General features: G+C 47.6%; 1 protein-coding gene across 4 annotated transcripts in view; it reads right to left on the bottom strand.

Moving 5' to 3' along the window:
* Nucleotides 1–124: 124 nt before the first annotated feature.
* The window catches only part of TNIK (TRAF2 and NCK interacting kinase), an 84,340-nt gene continuing 57,899 nt past the window's right edge, over nt 125–26,565 (bottom strand). For 2 of the 4 annotated variants that reach the window (XM_080622675.1, XM_080622677.1), the window contains 11 exons: nt 24,694–24,820; nt 22,801–22,965; nt 16,961–17,075; nt 16,206–16,376; nt 15,775–15,918; nt 11,000–11,134; nt 10,683–10,783; nt 9,074–9,223; nt 7,764–7,923; nt 7,030–7,169; nt 125–1,641 (listed from right to left, as the gene is read on the bottom strand). In XM_080622675.1, coding sequence (XP_080478801.1) covers nt 1,558–1,641; nt 7,030–7,169; nt 7,764–7,923; nt 9,074–9,223; nt 10,683–10,783; nt 11,000–11,134; nt 15,775–15,918; nt 16,206–16,376; nt 16,961–17,075; nt 22,801–22,965; nt 24,694–24,820 — 1,492 coding nt within the window. In that variant the 3' untranslated portion in view covers nt 125–1,557. Of the gene's footprint in view, nt 1,642–7,029; nt 7,170–7,763; nt 7,924–9,073; nt 9,224–10,682; nt 10,784–10,999; nt 11,135–15,774; nt 15,919–16,205; nt 16,377–16,960; nt 17,076–22,800; nt 22,966–24,693; nt 24,821–26,565 lie in introns of those variants that run through there. The other 2 variants (XM_080622676.1, XM_080622678.1) reach the window with 2 other exon arrangements.

The following is a 26,565-nucleotide window of genomic DNA, read 5'->3' as shown; positions in this document are numbered from 1 at the left end:
CATGGGATGCTTTGGGCGAGGGTGGCCCATTCCATACCCTCCACCCCGCATCACCTCTTACCCTTGATAAAGATTCGAGTGTGACCAAGTCCTGTTGATTTAACCATTTTTTAATAAAGCCATCGTTACTGAGTACACCAAGATTGCCAGTTAAGCTCTCTATATGTCGCTGGAGGTAACAGCGCTGTGATTGACAGCGGAACGGAAAAAAAGATAAACCAAACCAAAAAACAAACCCCAACCGAAACGAGGTAGGTTAAAACCAGCAACACAGACCTTGTTATGCGACACCCCAACACCACAGGCGGCCATGCTTGCAGCTACTGAGAAAGAAAACCCCAGATACGCACCGAAAACAGAAATCAACTGAGCAGAGTTTATAAGGACACGATTCAATCTGAACTAAACACACACACACACACAGTTCGGCACACATGTTGTCTTTCACTGTATGTTGGGTAATTCCTAGGGAGTGGAGGGGGTGGAAAACAAGTAGAGATTCAGACCCTCGTCCAAAGAAACCACACATATATATATTTTTAAGCTCTTTACAAGCCCAATCCAGCAACACGGGGGACAGGTAGCTTGTGGCATGGTCCCCATCCCCACACTGGCTGCTTCTGCACACCAGCACCCAGCTCTGGGCTCAGGAGGGGATGAGCGCCCACATCTCCCACTGGCTTTGGCATCAGGGTCCAGCACCCGCAGCATCCCCGGAGCTGTCTGTGGCTGCAAATGCTGCCTCGGGGGCATGCGTGGGGCTCCTCCGACCGCTCCACTGTCCTCTCCTCCAATTCCCCCATCCTGGCACCCGCAGCTGAGCCCCAGGGCAGATGGGCACCCCTGGAGCAACAACAAATGGCACCTCTGTCCCTATCAAGACAAACCATTATGTGAAGATCCATATAGAAATATGGATTGACAGACTGGACAAAAATGGTAGCTGATTTTTATTAGTCTAAGGCTAGTAGTTTAGCCATTTAAAATCCATTTCCCAAAAGAGGGGAAAAAAACCTATTATTTTTTCTCTTCTTTAAAAATCCATTAAGCCGTTGCTGCCAAAAGCAACATGTAAATGTTGGTGAAGGCAAAAGATTTCTAAAATTACCCAGCTATATGGTTATGGCCTTCATCACAAAGATAAAAGGTACATTTATTGTGCTGTCTCTCACCAGATTTAATTGGTAACTTTACAACATACTATATATTTGATGCTAGCAGGCAGACAGAATTAAAAACAGACTTTTTGACACTGTTTCCTTCCCCGTTCTTACAAAGTAGGGGACAAAGAAAAAGTAAAATAAAAAAATTTGAAATAAAATAAGGGAGAACTCATAACCCACTATAACACAGCGTAATCAGGAGACCCTGGGGGGTCCAAGCGCGAAAGTCCATCCCTGCCCGCAGCCCCTGCCCCAGGGCTGACGGCGCCAGGCGAGCGTGGGGAGTGATGTTCCTCAGCACCCTCCGCATCTGCCTCTACAGTGTTAGTCCACGTGTTTAATGTCCTTTAAATTAGAAATAATGCCATGGCGGTGACTGCCAAGTGCTCCTCTGTTACCAGTTCATCATGGAGTTTCTGTTGAGGGTCATGAAAAACACTTGGCTGCTTCCTCCGGATCGCACTGATGCAAAAAATACCTGTTTGGAAGCAAAAAAACCCCCCTTATTAGTGATTTTTATCTGTTAATTGTCTTGATGAGCAAGGAAAGCGGGAGCTGCCCCACACGCTGTAGTGTCCTCTGCCTAAACCTCCCTCCCTGCTCCTTTTCTCCAGCTGACAGCAAAAATTGTATGTAGACCTACTGCCAGGTTCTCGTTTTTCCACAGAGCTCAGGGACTGGAGCTAACCCATGCCAGACTCAGATCAAATCAAACCACTTATTAGTAAACCTAGTAATAAAAATACTGAGTTTATCACATTTTACACAGCACCATTTATTATGCAATATTAAGAAGGCTGCTGTCAGTGGTTTGTAGCTTGCTAAACATAAACCATTTGGGTAAACATCTGCATCGGTGTGAAATGGTTTTCTTCAGAAGAGTTAGTCCTGGTATTTCAGCTGTTCCTGAAAGTAAAGCTTGGGAAAACTAATTTCCTTCAACATGCTCAAAGCACAGACTAGACTCTGTATGAAGAATACAGGTTTTAAGTGCTTCTGTTAGGATTCACCAATATCAAGATGTCAGGGACGCTGAGAGGAAGCAGGAATGCTTGCTCCAGGCTCAAACTGTGCAGGGGCCTCAAGCATCCCCTGCAGCTCATGGAGGAGAAGAGGAAGCCGTCAACTCAGGAAGCTGGGAAACAGTAACAACAAAAAAAAAAAAAAAAAAAAACAAAAAAAGGAGGAAGAGGACAATTAAAATCAAGGGGCTTCCTCCTAAAGCTGTTGTCCCCACCCAGAACCGCTTTGCTGTTCTGCAGGGAGCTGAGGAAGTGCACTCGCACCAGAAACAACTGGCTGATGCCGCTGGGGGGCATCATTCCATCCCATCACACCCAGTCAGCTGCCGTATCTATAATAAATGCTCGGAGCAATGCAGAGATATTCCAGCCGCTCCAGCCAATGAGCCGGCTTCATTTGGAGCTCGGCTCAGATGCCTCTATACAAACGCCCATAGCATGGGGAACAAACAAGAGGAATTAGAGATGTGTGCACATCTACGGGGATATGATATAGTAGGCATCACAGAAACATGGTGGGATGGCTCCTGCGACTGGAGTGTTGGAATGGAAGGTTACAGGCGCTATAGAAAAGACAGGCCTGGCAGGCGGGGAGGGGGAGCTGCTATTTATGTTAGGGATAGGCTGGAGAGTATGGAACTCTGCCTGGGGATGGGTGAGCAGTCGACAGAGAGTTTGTGGGTCAGGGTTAAAGGGAGAACAGCTACAGGGGACATTACTGTGGGGATCTGTTACAGACCACCTGATCAAGAGGAATCTGCGGATGAAGTGCGCTGCAGACAGATAGGAACAGCCTCACGCTTGCAGGCCCCTGTTCTCATGGGAGACTTCAACCACCCTGACATCTGTTGGAGAGATGGTACAGCCCGGCACAAGCAATCCAGGAGGTTCCTCGATTGTGTGGAAGACAACTTCCTTCTGCAAGTAATAGAGGAGCCAACAAGGAGAGGTGCCATGCTTGACCTCGTGCTCACCAACAGGGAAGGGCTGGTTAGAAATGTGACGCTCCAGGGCAGCCTTGGTTGCAGTGATCATGAGATGATCGAGTTCAAGATCCTCAGGACAGTGAGAAGAGCGTGCAGCAAGCTCACTGCCCTGGACTTCAAGAGAGCAGACTTTGGCCTCTTCAGGAACCTGCTTAGTAAGGTTCCATGGGATACAGCCCTAGAGGGCAGTGGGGCCCAAGACTGCTGGTTGTTATTCAAGAATCACCTGCTACAAGCTCAGGAGTGTTGCTTCCCAACTAGAAGGAAGTGCAGCAGGAGGGCCAGGAGACCTCCTTGGATGGATAAGGAGCTGCTCAGGAAAATTCAAAGGAAAAAAGAGGCTTACAGAAGGTGGAAGCAGGGAGAGGCGGCCTGGGAAGAATACAGGGATGCTGTCCGGGAAGCTAGGGACCAGGTGAGGAAGGCTAAGGCCCAGTTAGAATTGAACTTGGCTAGGGATGTTAAGGATAATAGGAAGGGATTCTATAGGTACGTAGCGAGTAAAAGACAGACTAGGGACAACGTAGGCCCCCTCCGGAAGCTATCGGGAGAACTGGCTACCCAGGATTTGGAGAAGGCTGAGGTTCTTAATGACTTCTTTGCCTCGGTCTTCACTGGCAAATGCTCTGACCACACCACCCAAGTCTTGGAAGGCAGATGCAAGGACTGTGAGAATGAAGACCCCAGGCCCACTGTAGGAGAGGATCTGGTTCGAGACCATCTTAAGAACCTGAACGTACACAAGTCCATGGGACCTGACGACATCCATCTGTGGGTCCTGAAGGAGCTGGCGAATGAAGTTGCGAAGCCACTGGCCATCATATTTGAAAAGTCATGGCAGTCAGGTGAAGTTCCCGATGACTGGAAAAAGGGAAATATAACCCCCATTTTCAAGAAGGGAAAAATGGATGACCCAGGGAATTACAGACCAGTCAGTCTCACCTCTGTGCCTGGCAAAACCTTGGAGCAGATTCTCCTGGAAGGCATGCTAAGGCACATGAAAAACAAGGAGGTGGTTGGTGACAGCCAGCATGGCTTCACTAAGGGGAAATCCTGCCTGACCAATTTGGGTCAATTCTATGATGGGGCTACAGAACTGATGGACAGGGGCAGGGCAGTTGACATCATCTACTCTATCTGGACTTGTGCAAAGTGTTCGACACTGTCCCACATGACATCCTTGTCTCTAAATTGGAGAGACATCAATTTGATGGGTGGACCACTCGGTGGATAAAGAACTGGCTGGATGGCCGCACGCAAAGAGTTGTGGTCAATGGCTCGATGTCCAGCTGGAGACCAGTAACGAGTGGTGTCCCTCAGGGTTCAGTGTTGGGACTGATCTTGTTCAACATCTTTGTCAGTGACATGGACAGTGGGATTGAGTGCGCCCTCAGCAAGTTTGCCGATGACACCAAGCTGTGTGGTTCGGTTGATACGCCGGAGGGAAGGGATGCCATCCAGAGGGACCTTGACAGGCTTGTGAGGTGGGCTGATGCCAACCTTATGAAGTTTAACCATGCCAAGTGCAAGGTCCTGCACCTGGGTCGGAGCAATCCCAGGCACAGCTACAGGTTGGGCAGAGAAGAGATTCAGAGCAGCCCTGCGGAGAAGGACTTGGGGGTGTTGGTCAATGAGAAAATGAACATGAGCCGGCTTCAGTGTGTGCTCACAGCCCAGAAAGCCAACCGTATTCTGGGCTGCATCAAAAGGAGCGTGACCAGGAGGTCGAAGGAGGTGATCCTGCCCCTCTACTCTGCTCTCGTGAGACCTCACTTGGAGTATTGTGTGCAGTTCTGGTGTCCTCAACATAAAAAGGACATGGAACTGTTGGAACAAGTCCAGAGGAGGGCCACGAGGATGATCAGGGGACTGGAGCACCTCCCGTATGGAGACAGGCTGAGAAAGTTGGGGCTGTTCATCCTGGAGAAGAGAAGGCTGCGTGGAGACCTCATAGCAGCCTTCCAGTATCTGAAGGGGGCCTACAAGGATGCTGGGGATGGACTGTTCATCAGGGACTGTAGTGACAGGACAAGGGGTAACGGGTTCAAACTTAAACAGGGTAAGTTTAGATTGGATATAAGGAAGAAATTCTTTACTGAGAGGGTGGTGAGGCACTGGAATGGGTTCCCCAGGGAAGCTGTGAATGCTCCATCCTTGGCAGTGTTCAAGGCCAGGTTGGATGAGACCTTGGGTGGCATGGTTTAGTGTGAGGTGTCCCTGCCCACGGCAGGGGGGTTGGAACTTGATGATCTTAAGGTCCTTTCCAACCCTAACTATTCTATGATTCTATGATTTGACCCTAATGGAAGACTTAAAAAATAAAAGTTATAACTTGCAAATAATGCAAGGGACTATCTGAAACCTCTGCCCTTTTTAAAAACAAAAATTACTCGATCTTCACATGACTTTCATAGTATCACAGAATGGTTTGGTTTGGAGGAAACCTTAAAGCTCATCCAGTTCCAACCCTGTGCCATGGGCAGAGACACCTTCCACTAGACCAGGTTGCTCAAAGCCCTGTCCAACCTGGCCTTCAACACTGCCAGGGATGGGGCAGCCATAGCTTCTCAGGCAGCCTGTGCCAGTGTCTTACCACCCTCACAGGGAAGAACTACTTCCTGGTATCTTGTCTAAATCTCCCCTCCGTCAGTTTAAAGCCATCCCCCCTTGCGCTGTCACTACAGGCCCTTGTAAAAAGTCCCTCTCCAGATTTCTTGTAGGCCCCCTGGTTTTAGTATTTCAGACCCACCAGTACCAGTTGGTCCCAGTGTTTTAGAAAGATTGAGGTGGGTTTTTTTCCCCAGTTTTCTTAGAGAACAGAAAAAAAATCAACAGGAGCAAAACAGAAAAATAACTCTTCAAAATAAACCCAACAGTATAAAGCCTGCAGAGTCAAGTACTCCAAAATCAGGAAAAAAGCAAATTAGGGATATTTGGGCAACAAAAATTCATCTTCTTGGGGCAGCTTCCTGTGGTAAACTCAACTGCAAAGTTAGGATCTATTTTTCCTGCAGAGTTCCAGCCTAACTCCATGCAACGGGTAGGGCAATGCTCAACTAATGAGCAATGAGCGCAATAACTCAACGTGGCCTCAAACCTTCTTTATTGCACAATATTAAACTCTGCTCTGAGGACAGAGCAATCACCTTCCTCACATGTTTTGTGATCGTGCTCATTACAAAGGAAGTCTGCTGCATGGTCCTGTTTCATCTTGGTGAAACCTTGTGAGACGAGCAAATATCAAGAGCAGAAACAGACCTTGGCATTCAACCATTTCTTCATGCAAACATTCTCTTTCCTCTGGCAATTTCTCCTTCCCTCATTCCCTGCACCCTTTGCCCATCAAGCAATATCCACGACATGGGCCATCTACTTGACAGCTGCATTCCCCATGCAACCCTGGTGACTCTCCAGAGCAGTATTTATCAGTGCTGTACACAGAAGAAGTGGGGCTCCATGGAGAAAAGAGTTTCTAAGATGCATCAAAATGTGTCTAAAAAATGCATCAAAATGTTTCTGCACAAGAGCTCAAATTCAGGGTCACTCACACATCCTTACTGCCACCATTTCTCAACTTTTCAGGGTTTACTCAGCAGCCTCAATAGTTAATGGTCAGATGCAAGACTCGGGAGAGTCAAGCCAAGTCAATGCAGATCTCAGCAAGAGGTGAAAGAGATCTTCCCACCACAGGTTGAGGTCTGCATCCACTGGAGAGAATTAATTGGGAGTGGGTTTATGGGGCACTGCTTACTAAACAGGACCTTCAGATTAATTATTAACCTTAAGATAAACCAGATTTAAAGTCTAAAAGTAGCCTGTAGCTTAAAGCATGGAATACGAGCTTTGAAGTGGACTTACCTTATCATTTCTTTCACATAGAAACTTTAACCTTTGAGCTCGCTTGTGCATAAATACTCCATCCAAATGTCCTGTCTCCACTGACCGGATTTCAATAGCTTTCTCTCCCCAGCCCATTATTTGATTGGAATGAATGTAGGCTGTCAAAAGGAAGAGTTTGGTAGGTGTTACAATGTGTGTTGAGCTAAATATTACGTAACAGGCAGAAAAACTCTCATCAGCTGTTACTCAAAGCCTACAAAGATAAATGGCAGAGCTCTGCCAGAGGCACAGCCAGCCAGGAGTGTGCCTGCAGGGACAGTAGCCTTTAATTTTCATCTACAAAGTGCTGAGTAATTTAAACAAGAAGTATCACTTCTGATTTCTGCGGGTGAGGAGCTGGGCAGTAGCTTGCCTCCATGGGCCCTGGAGCTGAGCAACAGCAGAGCCAGAAGAGGAACCCAAGTGTTCCCAGCTCCGTACCCAGCCCCTCTTCCACTCAACACAGTACCCCATCAGCGCAACAGCTTATATTATCTTGTACTTAAGATAAACCAGAGCTTAAATATTCAGGAAACCACTTGCTTTTATTATGGAGGATCAAACTGTAGAAATCTAGTACTGTATCTCTTATCTAGCTGAGAGAAATCTCCTTTGACAAACAAAACCCCAAATGACTCCATCTCAACATTCTCAACTCCTCATTTTGCTTGTCACTTGTATCCTATGCAAGTGAAGAGGAAGGGTTGACATACCCACGGAAGTAGGCATTTCTCCCCACTGGAGCACCACATCTTTAGTTATCCGTCCATAGGTGTTCACATACACACCTTCATCCTCATAGCACACAAGCATCTCCATCCCGTCTGTTTTAGGCAGGATGACAATGGCGTGAGGAGTAATATTGCCCTGAATCTGCAGTTAAAATAAACCCTAAAAGTCAGAATTACATTGAACACAGGAAGGGGTAAGGGGAAGGGAGCAGAGCATTACAAAAACAAAACCTCAAACCAACCTGAGAACAACCCCTCCCTTCATTCACCAAACAGATACTGGCTTTCAGAGTTAAGCTTGAAGGGGAATAAACCATCATGTTTACCCTGCCATCAAAGCTACCTTATACATCAACGATAAACAGGTTCAGCAAGTACAGAGGGATCACCAACACACACCCCCCAAGCCTGACGGCTAACACTTAGCTGTAACACAATTAAGTGACTGCTGACTTGATGAATCCATCTTCTGTGCAAACCAAGGCAAATAAACTCAGAATTTTACAGGTAGCTTGGAGGCAATTAGTACAATTTTTTAGTAATCAGTCTCTAGCTCCAAGGGCAATTACGGTAACTTTCCACCCATATCTGCCCTTCCATAGCTAAGACAACACAAAACCATTCCAAACTGCCACAGTACTTTCTCATGCTGCTTGGGCCAACAGCATGGACAGAGCTTAAATAAACCAACAAGAAAATCCTCACTGACAGTATTTTTTTGTAGCTCTGGTTCTCTCTTGAAATCGCTGATGGACCTGAGAGAGGTCCTGTGGTGAGTCCCTGTTGTCAGGGGGGCTGGGAGTTTTGAGCAGCAGTCTTACTGAGATTTGGGCTACCCTAATCCTGCAACCTTCACTTAGACAAACTGCGCTGCCTCAGCAGGAACAAGTGTTGGCAGCACATCTGGATACTGCAATAGGACAGCACAGTGGGCATCCAGCTCCTAGGGGGTCTATGTTTTCCAACAACCAAGAACCTGTTTTCATGGTATCCTGCCCTACAAAGAGCTACATTACTGCTTCATGCAGTGTGCAGACAGATTCTCCTTTATGTGGGACATAGCAACCTTAAACCTGGCTGCCTGGGCACAAGGACAGAAATAGCCTGTGCGAATAATGAACATGAAGTATGTGATACCTCTAAACCTTCTTTAAATAAAGATGGCACCAGAGGATGTCAAACCCATGACAAGATATCCCCTGACTGGTCACCATTTCTGAGCCACCGAGAGCCTGTTCAAACCTTGCTGGTGACCTGTTTTAGTCATGCAGCAGCACTCCCCGTGTACTCACATGAGATGGTATATAGATATCGTAAGAGTTCCCAGAATCTACATCAATCACATGGAAACCAGTGTGGGATCCAAAGATAACCTTCAGCCTCTGACCCTCTTCTACAGTGAGATCCACGAGCAACGGCTTGTGCTGGAGATCTGCAAAAGACTTTTATAATCCCTTCAGTGAGTATCACAGAAAGCCAACAAATCCCCACACAGCAGCAGCCTGATATGGTTCTGAAATCATATTTGCTTGACTGTGTTTCCTACTAGGTATGGTCATTTATATTCCTGTCTCTTTGTTACTATGTCAGATGCCTCAGAGGGTATTACCCACTTGATCCAGCCATCCCAGCAGAGAAGCTCTCACCCTTGCCAAGCACAGCTCTTTTTCCCCCCAGGAGCCTGAGGTCAGCCCAAGGATTTGGTCTCTGAAGGAACACAACAGCTCAATTCTATATCAGCATGCATACAGCCAGCACACAGGAACTCCTGATGCTGGTGCTGCTCTGGGTAGCATGAACAAAGTCTGCAGAGAGCTCTCCTCTCAGCACAGATCACCGCTTCAGTTTAGGCAGCTGAAAAGAGTCAGATTAGCAAAGACCTACTTTTCTTTGTTCAATCTAACCTGCTTCCCAGCATAGACTGATCCAGGATAAAGTATCTCTCTGTAGCTTGGGATGATGAAGCATCCTCAAGGGGAGAGTAAAAGGCTCCTGGCATTCTGTGCAAGGACCACTGACTCCTGACAGGGAAAATCAGGAGGTGGTATTTCCCACTCTCCCAACAGATGCCTGCCTACAGGGCAAGGCAAGGGTGCTCAGCCCCCTCAGACGGGAGAAGCAGCACCAGGAGCACTAACCAGCATCCTCACCAGAGCCCGCAGAGGCTGGATCCCAGGCCATTCTAATGCTGCTGAGCTCTCCATGTCACTGAGCCCATTTATTCTGGCTTTTGTTCAGAAAAAGCAAATGTGACCCAATACTGAATAAGCCCATTTGTGCTGGAGGGATGCAAAATGAGATTACTCAGCATGAATGTCTCCAGAAGGCATTGCCCCTTGTGACTTGTCTCTGCACAGACTGTAGGGTGAAAAGTGCTTTAAAGGACTAAGTACAAAATACCCACTGGGTAGAAGGAAACTGAGGTAAATGAAAAGGGAGAGAAAAAGACAGAGAAAGAGTGGGTCATTCTCTTTGACTTCCTGTCTTCAAACAACATCCACACTGCAGAAGGGGAGAGGACTTTGCAAAATAAAACTGTAAAGCACTGACAACCTATTTGCTACTATATGTGAAAAAACAGTCAGAGGTTAAAAAAACCCCAACAAACACCACAACTCCCCTTCCTCAAAAAAGCCCAATGCAGTTTTACTTGTGGGCATTTGGACAGCTTCCTGCGAATTTCCCAAGTAAAGCCTGCCAGCATAAAAGCTAGTATTTTCACTGTTAGCCATAAGCAGTAGGTATCCAATCTCTTAAGCCAGATCGTATCCTGTCTCCCAAGCCTGCCAGGCATCCCAAGGAGCTTAGCTACATAAGAAGATGCTTTTTCTGCTCTGCATACTATAGAAATGTTGTGTATTTACAATTACAGAGTGTATTTTGGTTAAAAGATAAACATACCTTAAATGCCATGAACTTGTGATATGGTTTGGGAGCCCAAGCATAGATCTCTACAGCATTCTTTAAGGCAATCACCAAGAATTTGATTCTTTCATATTTCACTAAAATGAAAATAAAACCGATTTAAACTTTCTTTCTAACAACGTTGAACAACTCATCTCCAGGAACAGCTTCTTGGGCAGTGTCCACCTAATACATATAGATGAATTCCAAGTTTATTTGTGGCTATGGTCTATCCATACTTTTAAGAGAAGTTGTCAGGTCAGCTCTAAGACCTGCATCTCTTCAGACGTTTTTTTTCCAGAGAGGCCACTCACCGACTTTGTAATGGATGCATCCCTCCAGGTCCCCAACTGTGATCCAGCCCTGCTTCTTCTCCACTTCAGGGTCGTTGTGTAAAATCCTGTTTCTCAGCCAGGAGAGATAGTACACACGCAGCTTGTTCTTCTTTCCTGTAACAAAAGAAACTTCCCTGTCAGAGCAGAACATGCAGGCACAAGAACTCTTGAGATTTCAGTGCTTATTTTCGCTCACAAGATGATAAAGTTCATTTCATGATGAAGCTGAAAACAGTGATTTAGCTGGGTTTTTTTTTTTTTTCTTGGGAAAGCAGAGCCCAGACAGCAGGGGAATAGTGGAAGAGCTGGGCTTTTGCTTCCTGCAACCTGGAAATGCTCCTTTTCCTGTAAATCAGTGTTCATGGAGAGATGGTCAGGCACAGCGGGGACATGCCTCCAGTTCTCTTATGGCTCAGGGCTTACCCAACTACTCAACTACCTGGTTTCTGTTCTCTCTTCTCTTTCATGCAACATTAATTCCACCCTGGAGCTGAAACACAAGCTCCATGGTCTGCAACAGGCACTGCTGTTTGCCAACAAGCCTGGTGCTGGAATCTGCAATGTGGAGGGGCTGTCAAACTTCTGCATGTCTGCCAGCCTGCTTTTGGATGGCTGCGATCAGGCTACAAACCTGTCCCTGCAAAGCCCCCACTACAGGGACAGGACACAGCTCACACTGAGCCTGGTGGGGCAGGGTCCAAACCACAAACCAGGATCTTCATCTGCTCATGGGTTTCCACAAATCCCCAAGGCTCATTCTCGATGTTGTCTTGGGGGACAGTGCTCCCTCCCCATTCATCTTCCAGCTGTACCAAATCTGTTATTCCTACATCTGTATCCCTCAAACCACAGTGGAGCTGCAGACCAAGGTAAATGATGAAGCAGTGGTTTTGAAGAGCTGTATGTGAATGGAGGGAGCAGGAATTTGCAGATCACAGTATCACAGTACGTTAGAGATTGGAAGGGACCTCAAAAGATCATCTAGTCCAATCCCCCTGCCAGAGCAGGAACACCTAGATAAGGTCACACAGGAATGTGTCCAGGCGGGTTTTGAATGTCTCCAGAGAAGGAGACTCCACAACCTCCCTGGGCAGCCTGTTCCAGTGTTCTGTCACCCTCACTGAGAAGAAGTTTCTTCTCAAGTTTAAGTGGAACCTCTTGTGTTCCAGTTTATACCCATTACCCCTTGTCTTATCATTGTTTGGCATTGAGAAGAGCCTGGCTCCATCCTCATGACACTCCCCCTTTACATATTTATATACACTAATAAGGTCCCCCCGCAGTCTCCTCTTCTCCAAACTATAGAGACCCAGCTCCCTCAGCCTTTCCTCATAAGGGAGATGCTCCACTCCCTTAGTCATCTTAGTTGCCCTGCGCTGGACTCTCTCCAGCAGGTCCCTGTCCTTCTTGAACTGAGGGGCCCAGAACTGGAGACAATATTCCAGATGCGGTCTCACCAGGGCAGAGTAGAGGGGAAGGAGGACCTCTCTCGACCTACTGACCACCCCCCTTCTAATACACCCCAGGATGCCATTGGCCTTCTTGGCCACAAGGGCACAGTGTTGGCTCATGGTCATCCTGCCATCCACTAGGACCCCCAGGTCCCTCTCCCCTACACTGCTCTCTATCAGGTCGTTCCCCAACCTATACTGGAACCTGGGGTTGTTCCTGCCCAGATGCAGGACTCTACACTTTCCCTTGTTATATTTCATCAAGTTTCTCCCTGCCCAACTCTCCAGCCTGTCCAGGTCTCGCTGGATGGCAGCACAGCCTTCTGGCGTGTCAGCCACTCCTCCCAGCTTAGTGTCATCAGCAAACTTGCTGACAGTACACTCAATTCCCTCATCTAAATCGTTGATGAATATATTAAATAATACTGGTCCCAATACTGACCCTTGAGGCACTCCACTAGATACAGGCCTCCAACTGGACTCCGCCCCATAGACTACAACTCTCTGGCTTCTGCCCTTCAGCCAGTTCGCAGTCCATCTCACTACCTGATCATCCAGACCACACTTCCTCAATTTAGCTATGAGGATGCTGTGGGAGACTGTGTCAAAGGCTTTGCTGAAGTCAAGGTAGACCACATCTACTGCTCTGCCATCATCCATCCACAATGTTATTTCCTCATAAAAGGCTATGAGGTTGGTCAAGCATGACTTCCCCTTGGTAAAGCCATGTTGACTGCCTCTCATAACCCTCTTATCCTTGATATGCCTTAAGATGGCATCAAGGATAAGGTGTTCCATCACTTTCCCAGGGATGGAGGTGAGGCTGACCGGTCTATAGTTACCCGGGTCCTCCTTCTTGCCCTTTTTGAAGACTGGAATGACATTTGCTTTCCTCCAGTCCTCAGGCACCTCTCCCGTTTCCCAAGACTTGGTAAAGATGATGGAGAGTGGTCTAGCAATGACTTCCGCCAGTTCCCTCAGCACCCGCGGGTGCATCCCATCTGGACCCATGGATTTATGGATGTCCAGATTGCTCAACTGGTCCCTAACCCATTCCTCATCGACTAAGGCAAACTGCTCCGTTGACCTGACTTCATCTGAGGTCTCAGGAGTACAGGGCTCTTCAGGACTGCCTCCGGCAGAGTAGACTGAGACAAAGAAGGCATTCAATAACTCTGCCATCTCAGTATCTTCTGTCACCAGGGCACCCATCCCGTTCACCAGTGGGCCAACCTTGCCTCTGGTGTTAGTTTTATCAGCTATGTATTTGAAAAAGCTCTTTCTGCTGTCCTTGACCCCTCTCACCAGATTTAATTCTAAGGAGGCCTTAGCCATCCTAGCTGCCTTCCTACATCCTCTAGCAGCAGCCTTATATTCCTCCCGAGTGGCCAGCCCCTCCTTCCATGACCTGTAAACTCTCCTCTTCCACTTGAGCATACTCAGCAGTTCCTTATTTAGCCACGCAGGTCTCCTGGCCCTCTCCCTTGACTTCCTACGTGTCGGGATGCTCTGCTCTTGAGCTCGGAATAAGCAATTCTTGAATGTCAACCAACTATCTTGGCCCCCTTTACCTTCAAGCAGCCTTGCCCATGGGATTTCCCCTAGCAATTGCTTGAAAAGGCCAAAGTTTGCCCTGCTAAAGTCCAGGGTTGCAATTCTACTTGCTATTGTACTGGTCCTACCACACAAGATCCTGAATTCCACCATCTCGTGGTCGCTGCAACCAAGGCAGCCCTCAACCTTTACTGCTTCGACCAGACCCTCCTTGTTAGTGAGGATGAGATCCAGCAGCGCTCCTCTCCTGGTTGGCTCATCCACCATTTGCATGAGGAAGTTATCATCCATACACTGGAGGAACCTCCTGGACTGTGGCTGGGTTGCTGAGTAGTCCTTCCAGCAAACATCAGGGAAATTAAAATCCCCCACGACAACCACGGCCTGTGACTGTGAGGCCGCTCTCAGCTGCCTGTAGAAGGCCTCGTCAACTTCCTCACCCTGATCCGGTGGCCTGTAACAGACACCCACAACAGTATCGCCCCTGCCAGCCTGCCCCTTAATTCTCACCCACAGACTCTCAACTCGCTCGTCCCCTGTCCCTGGACAGAACTCAGTCCATTGCAGCTGCTCTCGCACATAAAGAGCAACCCCACCACCCCGCCTGGCTGGGCTGTCTTTCCTGAAAAGGACATAGCCCTCCATGAGTATATTCCAGTCATGCGAGCTGTCCCACCACGTCTCTGTAATTGCCACCAGATCATAATCTCCTGACTTAACACAGGTCTCCAACTCCTCCTGCTTATTTCCCATGCTGCAGGCATTGGTGTACAGGCATTTCAAGGAGGGAGCTGAGCTCACCAATTTCACCCTAGGATTATAGGAGGCCTCCCAGTCTTCATCAATCCTAGAGTGCTGCCCCACTGGGGCAAGCCCAGTTACAACCCCATCCCCCTTCGAATCTAGTTTAAAGCTCTCCAAATGAGCCCTGCTAATTCATGCCCCAGCATCCTTTTGCCTCTGTGAGTTAAACCTTTCCCACGTGCCATCTTCCGGACTGGAGCCTTATAAAACCAGCTGTTATCAAAGAACCCAAAGCCCTGCCTAAAGCACCAGTGATGAATGCAGAGTGAGCCCAGAGAGGTGCTGAACAATGCGAAAGTAAACAGAAGGACAGTATCAAGCAGTTTTCCTAACACGTATTTCTCCTACTGTTCTCTGTGAGCTTTGTGGGGCAGGTATACCAGAAGGCTGTGCCCCAGCTCCATGTGCTTCATGCGGCTGCTCTGTAGGGGAATGCTGGGTGCTCTCCTGGGAGACTGGAATAGAGAGGTTTTGCTTTTTTTTTTTTGCCAGGAATCACTCACGAGCCTGACTGGAGAGCTCCAAAGCTCCCGGCTGAACCTGGGACACTGACAAACCTGTGGCCCTCACGATGCTAGGGGTACCCTGAGCCATGGTATGAGCTGGATCCCTGAAGCCATGGCTCATGGCTCCCTTGGCTAGAGCCAAACAGACCCAAGAGCAGAGCTCGCTGCCCCCTCAAACTGTGACTACCTGCCTTGCTGGGGTATCTGCCTGTATCCTGCACCTTCCCTTCCCTGCTAAAGAAGGATGGCATATTGTAGATGAAACACAGCCAGCAGGCAATGGGAGAAAACTTCAAAACCTTTCATTCTGGAATAAACCACCTCAAGCTGCCCTGGGAGCTTCCCACTGGTATGGGTGGGCAGGTTTTGTCTGAGCTGGAACTGCTCATGGCATACAGCCAAGAAGGTGAATGATGGGATGGGAGCATGAGAGACATACCTGATATTGTCACGAGGACATTAAGGCCCTCAAGTACATCCATTTGTTGAAATCGCCGTCTGTTGATAAGGTTGTAGACCTTCCCTTGCCCACTTCGATCCAGCAGCATCAGGCCATTTTCTGTGCCCACCAGCAGATTCACACCTGAAGAGGATATGGCAATGGGCACCAGGAGCCATGGCTGCTCCCAAGGACAACACCCCGAGCTCATCTCTGCTATCACTGTGAGATCCTAGCTAGGACTGCGATCTTCCCATGAACACGAGGGGTCACATTTACAGTGCAGGGACTCGGGGATATCAGCTTTGCCCAGGATGGAGAAAGGGACAACCAGAGGCAGGGGCTTGGTTCTGTGATGATGCACTTGTGTTTCACCACCAGCCATTTGCTCCAGGGAGCTTTGCTGAGGGCAAGGCGTGCTCAGGGCTTACCCCATAAAGCAGCACAGAGTATTTCCGAGTTGAAGCGCTTCTTGTATTTCCGGATCTCTGGGGTGTCACTGTGGGGACGGATGTTGGTGGGGTTGACATTCACCACTGAGATCTTCCGAGCTTCGTTCAGCTTGGCCTGCTCCTGTCTGAGCAGCTCGCTGGTGAACAGGGCTTGCAAGGAAATACAAGAAGACAGTGAGGTGTGATGGATTAATTTTTCTGTCACCTCTTTTTTTGGGACAGGAAGACAATACTTGAGTTATCTTCTGATGGGGGAGCCATCACTATGTTGCAAGCTACTAGACTGAAGAAGCATCATTAGGATCTTCTCATGGATTAGAACCAACACCAAACCCGTCAGCAGGTGATGTCCCCGGCCTCCAGCCCTGCCTGCTGAGCTGACCAGCTCTATTTGTTGCCTGCCTGCTCACATCTAGCCACTTCCAGTGACCTCAGAGCAACTGTTGGTCTTTTTGAGAGATTACCACCTCCCAGTTCTGCCAGGAACATTTCTGCCCACTGCCCAGGCAGATGGGTGGTTTTCTGCTGCTCCCTGTTTTCTCCCAGACTCTTCTGGTGGCATTTTGCTGGTGCGGGAGAAGAAGTTGTATGTAGGAGACCACAGGGATGCAGACATGAGCAATGTTTGGACAAGAGCAAGTGAAATATTCAACAGGTTAAGTGGGGTTATTCAGCTTCCACAATCTGGTTTCCATGAGGCCCTCCCCTCTCAAACTGGCCACATTGCCTCCTACCAGTAGCAGATGACTCTTCATCCTCATCTTCATCTTCATCAGTAGGTGAGGTCTGATATACTCTGGTGTCCACGAAGGGGGTGAAAGAGGCTTTGGTGCTACTTCCCATACCATACTGGAAAATAAACAGCAAAGAAACTGCTCAGAGCACAGAAATGATTTTGTGTATGTGTGTATAGGTAAGACTTTCTAATCAGCAGACACAACGTCGACACCTGCAGTGACCTTTTCAAGCCCTCTGTGAACATCTGCTCCTCCTCCCCCATCGCTAGTCAGGAAAAACATTAAACTGGATTTGTGACTGTCCATGAGCAACAGAAAACAAGAGGAGTGGGGCCCAGCTCCACTCTCTTCTCACAGGCAGAAGCACAGCACAGCCATGAGACCAGTTAGTGGAGAAGCCCCAGGGCCAGAGTCAAAAGTCAACGCAGGTAAACCCCAACTTGTCTGCATGTTAGACACCTGCCTTCAAAAGCCCATTCTGGGATGCCAGGCAGGTGAGAGTTTGCTTTTCCCACTCTCTCAGCGTGCAGCCAAGGTTGGCAGGACAGCACTGGGAGCCCTCGGAAAGCCCTGGCATGGGGCAGCTGACATGGACCAGTGACCACTGGAGTAATTCAAGAGAGATGGAAAAGGTGGGACTGTTGCTTCCCTTGTGCCAAAGCCAACACTAACTAGCACAGTCTGAGTAAAGATTTTATTTCAACAAGTTGTGGAAATCTGTTCTGGGACCTGTAAAACTTAGGCAGGAATGCTCATACAGCTATAATACCACTCTACTTTCACCACTTGGTATCTACAGATGTGTTGGGCTAAGCCCAAAATATTGATGCCTGTGGGAAAGTCAGAAAAGTCAGCTCCCAGCAAAACACCTATTTATTGTTCTGCTGTGCTGTTATTGCTGGTCCTCACACCTATTGCAGAGGCAGGCCGCAGCAATGCCCCGCAGCATCACCTGCCTGCTCTGTTTGGGAGAATCTGAAGCGCTGGAGCTGGTGAAGGCCGGGGGCGAGCTGTGCACTCTTTTAAAGCTCTCTCTTTAGGGAAAGCTTTTTAACAGGTTGCGTTAGAAAATGCCCTAGATACTCAAGCTCATCAGAAAATGGCATCCCCGAAAACTCTGGTTTTCAGCACACCTCATGGGGATGACATGTATGGGTTGCTGTTTTAAACTGTCTGCAGCATTTCAGGTAGGACTGCAGAAACGGCTATTTCTAAGCTAACAAAACTTAACCTGAAGGTATTGCAGGGAATGTTAGAGCCAATACTTTGCCAAGGGAATTTCACAGTATCACAGTATCACAGTATGTTAGAGATTGGAAGGGACCTCAAAAGATCATCTAGTCCAATCCCCCTGCCAGAGCAGGAACACCTAGATAAGGTTACACAGGAATGTGTCCAGGCGGGTTTTGAATGTCTCCAGAGAAGGAGACTCCACAACCTCCCTGGGCAGCCTGTTCCAGTGTTCTGTCACCCTCACCGAGAAGAAGTTTCTTCTCAAGTTTAAGTGGAACCTCTTGTGTTCCAGTTTATACCCATTACCCCTTGTCTTATCATTGTTTGGCATTGAGAAGAGCCTGGCTCCATCCTCATGACACTCCCCCTTTACATATTTATATACACTAATAAGGTCCCCCCGCAGTCTCCTCTTCTCCAAACTATAGAGACCCAGCTCCCTCAGCCTTTCCTCATAAGGGAGATGCTCCACTCCCTTAGTCATCTTAGTTGCCCTGCGCTGGACTCTCTCCAGCAGGTCCCTGTCCTTCTTGAACTGAGGGGCCCAGAACTGGACACAATATTCCAGATGCGGTCTCACCAGGGCAGAGTAGAGGGGAAGGAGGACCTCTCTCGACCTACTGACCACCCCCCTTCTAATACACCCCAGGATGCCATTGGCCTTCTTGGCCACAAGGGCACAGTGTTGGCTCATGGTCATCCTGCCGTCCACTAGGACCCCCAGGTCCCTCTCCCCTACACTGCTCTCTATCAGGTCGTTCCCCAACCTATACTGGAACCTGGGGTTGTTCCTGCCCAGATGCAGGACTCTACACTTTCCCTTGTTATATTTCATCAAGTTTCTCCCTGCCCAACTCTCCAGCCTGTCCAGGTCTCGCTGGATGGCAGCACAGCCTTCTGGCGTGTCAGCCTCTCCTCCCAGCTTAGTGTCATCAGCAAACTTGCTGACAGTACACTCAATTCCCTCATCTAAATCGTTGATGAATATATTAAATAATACTGGTCCCAATACTGACCCTTGAGGCACTCCACTAGATACAGGCCTCCAACTGGACTCCGCCCCATAGACTACAACTCTCTGGCTTCTGTCCTTCAGCCGGTTCACAGTCCATCTCACTACCTGATCATCCAGACCACACTTCCTCAATTTAGCTATGAGGATGCTGTGGGAGACTGTGTCAAATGCTTTGCTGAAGTCAAGGTAGACCACATCCACCGCTCTGCCATCATCCATCCACAATGTTATTTCCTCATAAAAGGCTATGAGGTTGGTCAAGCATGACTTCCCCTTGGTAAAGCCATGTTGACTGCCTCTCATAACCCTCTTATCCTTGACATGCCTTAAGATGGCATCAAGGATAAGGTGTTCCATCACTTTTCCAGGGATGGAGGTGAGGCTGACCGGTCTATAGTTACCCGGGTCCTCCTTCTTGCCCTTTTTGAAGACCGGAATGACATTTGCTTTCCTCCAGTCCTCAGGCACCTCTCCCGTTTCCCAAGACTTGGTAAAGATGATGGAGAGTGGTCTAGCAATGACTTCCGCCAGTTCCCTCAGCACCTGCGGGTGCATCCCATCTGGACCCATGGATTTATGGATGTCCAGATTGCTCAACTGGTCCCTAACCCATTCCTCATCGACTAAGGCAAACTGCTCCGTTGACCTGACTTCATCTGAGGTCTCAGGAGTACAGGGCTCTTCAGGACTGCCTCCGGCAGAGTAGACTGAGACAAAGAAGGCATTCAATAACTCTGCCATCTCAGTATCTTCTGTCACCAGGGCACCCATCCCGTTCACCAGTGGGCCAACCTTGCCTCTGGTGTTAGTTTTATCTGCCATGTATTTGAAAAAGCTCTTTCTGCTGTCCTTGACCCCTCTCACCAGATTTAATTCTAAGGAGGCCTTAGCCATCCTAGCTGCCTTCCTACATCCTCTAGCAGCAGCCTTATATTCCTCCCGAGTGGCCAGCCCCTCCTTCCATGACCTGTAAACTCTCCTCTTCCACTTGAGCATACTCAGCAGTTCCTTATTCAGCCACGCAGGTCTCCTGGCCCTCTTCCTTGACTTCCTACGTGTCGGGATGCTCAGCTCTTGAGCTTGGAATAAGCAATCCTTGAATGCCAACCAACTATCTTGGGCCCCTTTACCTTCAAGCAGCCTTGCCCATGGGATTTCCCCTAGCAATTGCTTGAAAAGGCCAAGGTTTGCCCTGCTAAAGTCCAGGGTTGCAATTCTACTTGCTATTGTACTGGTCCTACCACACAAGATCCTGGGGAGGAACAAACTGTAACATCACACCGCTTTCTTCTTAAAGCCATTGCTTTGTTAAGGCAGAAAACGAGGCTAAGACCTTCTCTTAAGCAACAGGAAATCCTTGCCTTGGGAGTCAAAGTGACATGATTTTCCCCCTTGTTGAGCAGCTTATTTTTCCTCCTCCAATATTTACCCAGGATATGCTTTATGTATGAGCTCTGTTAAGAGCTGCAACAGCAGCAACCCCCACGTCACTCTGCAGCAGTACTACTGCTCACATTATTCTTCCACTGGACATTTTCCTTCCCTGGAAGGAATAAATCTTCCTCAGCTTTCACATCACTGAGACACCAGAGCCCATGGTCAACGCCACTGCTGCAGCCCCTGTGCTGACAATTGCCATGGGGCAAGCCTGTACTGCAGGAAGGTGTGCCATGGGAACACTGCCACCCTGGCACATCTGTACCCACATTGGGCTGGCCTTACACCTGTCCTCCAGTGGGCCACAGTAAGATTTAAGGGCAAAAACTAGTGGGAGCACCCCTGCGGCTTGGTCTGTCCAAGCATTTTGGGACTGGCATCCATGGGTGAGCTGGCTTCCATTCCCCCGTGCATGCCAAAGCCACGCTGTGCATCCTGCTTCCCTTTCGTCTTTATTCCCCTGACAGCCTGCCTGTTTCCATAGAAACGGTATGGATTTCCAAAAGGTACATGGCAACCAAGACCCATGGAAGGAGTTAACAGCCTGTGGCAGGAAAGGCTACAGGAACAGATACCACATTTACATACACAGTATGGCCAAATTTGTGTGTGCATGTGAGATATACTCGCTACTTTGTGCTTCTCTCCTATCCAAGAAATACACATTTTTTCCCTGTGCTGGATGCCTTTTCCATAAACCACCAACAATTCAAGGATGAGAAAAATTCAGTATCTACAGGGATGCTTTCCAGCTGAGAGGCCGGTGCTTTCTGACAAATGAGTTATGAAGAAGCCCCTCATCCCAATGCGCTGAGCATTTCTTTTCTTTGCTCAGGTTCAGCCATTCTCCTAAGAAGCTGATATTACTCAATGACTTCCAAGTCTGCTATTTAAATGTTAAGACATCTTCCTGTTCAAATGTGGTGGCTTACAGAAACAGCAACAAGCTGCAAGGTGTGGTTGTGCTTGCTCCCTTCTTTTTCTCACAGTGCCATGAGACACCTGCGAATTAAATCTCCAGGTCTCCTGGTTCATTCAGCCCTGATAATGCAGTTTTAGAAATGGAAAAGATATTCTTGGTTGGATTTCTATAAGTGAATATACTTCTATAAGTGAATATATAAGTGAACCCAGTGCTTGCCCATGTTTAAGCAGTCCCAGGATGACCGTGGAAGGTGTTGTTTTCAGCATCAACTCTCTCATCACCCACTTTCAAGTCAATGACAAAACAGCTAAAACCTTGAGGTGAAGTCAAGTACCATCTGTTCTTACATTTTAGCAATGCCCAATTCCAAGCATTTTTTATTTTTATACTACTAGTAAAAGTGCACTATAAAATGAGGACATCATTTCTATGAAAGAGAATATGATGACAGAACTTCTGATGTATATCCAACAAAATGAAAAGAAAAAATTAAATGCAGTAGCTTTTGTCATAGTCTACGATTCTATTTAGCACTAAATGGGTTTATTTCTCATGACAGAACACAGAACTGTGCCTCGTTCTCACAGCTGGTAATAGTAAACCAGGACATATCAATTCCCTTGTCTTATGTGTCACATCTTGTACTTTCCAAGTCTCAATCGTGTACCTGTAAAACAGCTACCAGGGGGAAATACTTTGCCATAAAAGGAAACACCCAATTTTAAAGGTGTGCATATTTTTTCTAGACAGAAGAATTATCTAGAATTTTGCTGGCTTTGTTTTTTGTTAACCTTTTGAGTCAACATTAAGTATCTGAGATTGCACAGGTGGAAACCGGGCCCAGTTAAGTTAATGGTATCACTGGCTCTCATAATTTCTTTCTCTTTTATTTCCAAGTGCCAGAAAAACAACCCCAAACAAGCCAAAACCTCAATGGGGGGCTTTCTCATAAGTTGGCAGCATTCGAGCCATCACCACAAAAACTCCAACTGGTGGGCTTCAGACAAGATCTAATATACATTTCTACCATCAACCTTAGACCCATATAGCAACAACCAATCAGATTCCCCCATATTTTCACTACACTCACCCACATGGACCAGAAACTTACGAGAGGGAAGAGCCAAGAAAGTCAGGGAGGAAAGCAGGAAAGCCTCTTACGAGGAAGAGATGTTAATACTTGTTTAAAGCGATGCAAAGGAGAAAGAGAAGCCCCCCACCACCTACTTCAGGCACCGAGTCCATGTCCTGCGCATGCGTGGAGACTCGCCCCAGGGCCTCAGTCGGCGTGCCCGCAGGCGAGTGGCTTTGCTGCACCAGGTCAGGGAGATTGATGTGACCTGCAAAGCCATTGCTGGCTGCATGGCCAGAACGCTTTTTTTCACCAGAGGTCTGCAGAAACACAAGGCATGAGGAAGAAAGAGAAGGGGGAAGAAAAAAGAGAAAAAGAAGAGAAAAAAAACAAACAAAACTAAGTCGTTGGACGTCCCCCAGTTCCTACAGCAAGCTCAGGAAAAGGACCCTCTCTTCTCCCACCCCCATGCAATCTGGCAAGCAGCTAACCAACCCCCCACCCCAGGAGAAATAAAGACAGGATTAATCACAAAGTCAATACAGAGTAATTAGCCACATTACAGCGAGAGAAGCCTGATCACTATCATTTTGAGACAAGGAACGCAGGGCAGATTCTGCTCTTGCCACCATGGCTGAAAACCCCATGGCCAGCTCTCCTCCCACACAGCCATCACTGACAGCAGAATCTGACCCCTCGATCAGTGTTAGCCTTAACAGCTTTGCACAGCTATGGCAGCGAGTAGCCTGACTGCAAATGACAACACAGCCCCCATTGCATGTTTCTGTAACCCAAAACAGCAGTGAACAGCCGCAGCATCAGCAGAACAACTGGCATTTCACTCTGCCACAAGGTTCCAGTTTTCTTATATAGCCCTGTCGGCGTGGCATGTGTTTTACAGTTGTGATGCTAAACACCAAGCTCATTTTGCAAATGGCTGTCTGTTATAGCAGCGACTAGCTCTCCTGCTCAACTGCATCACCTTCCCTGTTACAAGGATGCAGAGAGAGCTGTCCAGGCTGCAGGGATCCCTGCTCTGAACAGCTCCACGTCAGTGGCAGACGAAGTGGGCTGAGCATTGCTGCCCACCTCCAAAACTCGTGGTGAAAAGCAGCAAACATGCTGTGACTTCTTTTGCTAATTCTTTCCTCTCTTTCGAAGTTGCATTCTGTTTTTTTTCCTTCATATGTACATATTTTATATAAATGGAATTAATAATCAAAATGCATTCGATCTAAACATTCCTTCTTTATGATTGCTGACTCCAAACTCCTCTCCCCTTCCTTCTCACCCATACTCCTCCTTTACACACTAGCAGGAGAGTGACTCCCATATCCACTGCCTGTCCCCTCACTAGGAAACCTGCTACCCATCTGTGTTTCCAGCAGCACCACCAGCATGTTCCAGCAACTGGGAATCTGAAACACTGGGGGAGATCTTCCACAACCAACCAAACATGCCTCCTCTGCCTCTCTCCTGCAGTACCATACATCAGGATTGCTCCCACTGCAGCCTTTTCTCTGCAACACCAGAGCTGGGAACGGGGGCTCACATCAGTGTGGGATGTGCCCCCCACCACCGGCTCACTGGGCTGGCTGGTGGCGAAGGGGGCTTCCCCAAGCATGACCAGCCTTTGGTAAAACTCTCCAAATGCTCTACAACACTGCACACCTCCGGTGGTTACACAGTGCATAGGTTGGGAAGAAGACGGGAAACTCTGTGCCAGATTCCAAGTGTATTAACTAAATGCTGTAAATTTAAGATAACTTCAGTTGCCTGGAGCTATAGTGGGATTACAGCAGAGTCATTTGTATGAGCATTGTCCCCGTACACCCTGGCATTACTATTCACTGCTGTTTGTAGTTCTGAGAAACATTTGCACTTGTCACATTTGCACATTTGAGTGTAAATTGCATTAACAAGAGCACTAACGAGCACAATTTACTTAGTCATTTTGTGTTCCGGACACACAGCACTGTTAGTTTTTGTGCTTACATGGGCAAAACCTCCTGAAGATGCTCCATGGGAATATTTGTTTTACAACTTACCTCCCTCACCATTAAAGTCCCTTCCCTTGAAATATTGCTAAACGTATCTGCGTGGGAAGTCTCTATCCCATGGGTTGTCACCATTCCCATGTTGTACGGCTCATTGCTGCCAGAAATTCCGGTTGGGCTGTGGACAGAATGGAAAAGCATTAATGATGAATATTTCCTTTGCTAGACTAGATGACAAATCCTCTAAGGTTTTGTATCTCACAAGAAGCAAAATTAGAAAATATATCCACTTAAACATATAGGGAGATTATTTCTCTTGTCAGAAATATGGGATCAGGGTCAGGTTGATAGACTACAGATACAGCACAGAGACCAAAGAGAAGGGCCTTTCTCATCTCAAGGTGCCCCAAGAGGAGCACTGGTGAACAGGTAACAAGTTGCTGCAGTCCTGCTCTGCCTTAAATCAGTTTTCCTACTGAAGTTAAAAAAAAACAAAAATAAAAAAAAATTCACTCTCTTTATTCCCTATGTCCACCCGTGAAAAGGGAACAGTGCATCAAAGCATCCGATGACAAACGACAAGAGAGGGGATGGGGTTTGGAGGAGGTGTGGGCAGGAGCACAAGTTGTGTCCTCCAGCTCTTTGCTGTTTTCTAGGTGAAGATGTAACCCTGACCCATGATTTGCCTTGAGTTTATGTCTGTGCTCCTGTCTCAACAGAGAGGCTGGAATTTATTCTCACACCCATTAAATTTTGGACTGCCAGAGAGTGGATATTGCAGGCGGTGAGCAGCCACCGCTACTTTATTATTACCTTCTTAGCAGACCAGCTGCTTAAATATAATTCAAACAAAACCAAAAGCAAATGTCAAGGTGCCTCTGGATTACCCAGCCCTGCCTGTATGCTGGAAAATGACGACGGTGGTTATGAAGATGTTGCTGATGAGACCCATTACTTTGCATTTAAAAGCCATACAGATCAGTTGCTTTCCATCAGTATTGAAGCAATTCACTCTTTAACATGTTATCCCCTTGCACACGTGCTTCCCAGAACCCAAAGGCTCACAAGGGAGCCTGGTAATGTGAAAAGCCAAAGCAAGCCTGCATTAATCAACGGGTTACTGGTCCAATGCAAAGCATGAGCTCCAGGGACCTGAAGGTGTAACTAGTGTGATAATGGATCCTCGCCTGTATCATATCAAATGTATGACTGGACAGGCATTACCAAAGTACTCCAAAGAAAAGCGTGCCACACTTCTGCAGCACCTTTCACCTGAGGAGCTCATACCTTCCTATCACTAGCTTTTCAACACCACCAGAGGACAAGAAAATAACACAATTATTCCAGTTTCAGAAATAAAAAAGTAGTGACAAAGGAGGTTATGTTAATTTTGAGACCATACAGTGAGTGCATAAATGCCTGTGGTAGCCCTGAGGTCCCAGATTTCATTGGCATGCAGTTTCCATGTCACCCTACAAGAAATCTCTGTATGTAGGCAAGAGCTGGCTTGCACTGCTCAGAGGAGAGAGAGCCAAAGGGAGTCATCATAGCCTTCAGATGAAGAAAAGGTATCTGCAGAGGCAGAAGGAGTAAACAGTCCCTCCTGTCCACTGGGACACAGTGATGGATGGACTTATCCCGCAGCAGGAGAGACCTGGACAGAGCTGGGATGAAGAGCAGCCCAGTGCTCAGGTAGGATGCCCAGGGAAGTTTAAAAATGGGTTATACAAAGATCACTTGGAAGGTGCAGGAGAAGATGAGATGATCTCTCTTGGGCCCAGATGCTAATGAAAAACACTGAACATGGGAAAGATGAAGCTTTGATAGAAAAATACCCAACTACATCTAGTTGGGACTTGAGTTAAGGTTTCTTTTGTGAAATAGAAGTGTAAAGCCAAGCATGTGCTTTCTTTTTTTCCCAGA

Source organism: Psittacula echo (assembly GCF_963264785.1).
Source record: "Psittacula echo genome assembly, chromosome: 7".
Lineage (NCBI taxonomy): Eukaryota > Metazoa > Chordata > Aves > Psittaciformes > Psittacidae > Psittacula > Psittacula echo.
Note: the sequence above shows the minus strand (reverse complement) of the source record. Positions and strands in the feature narration are given on the sequence as shown.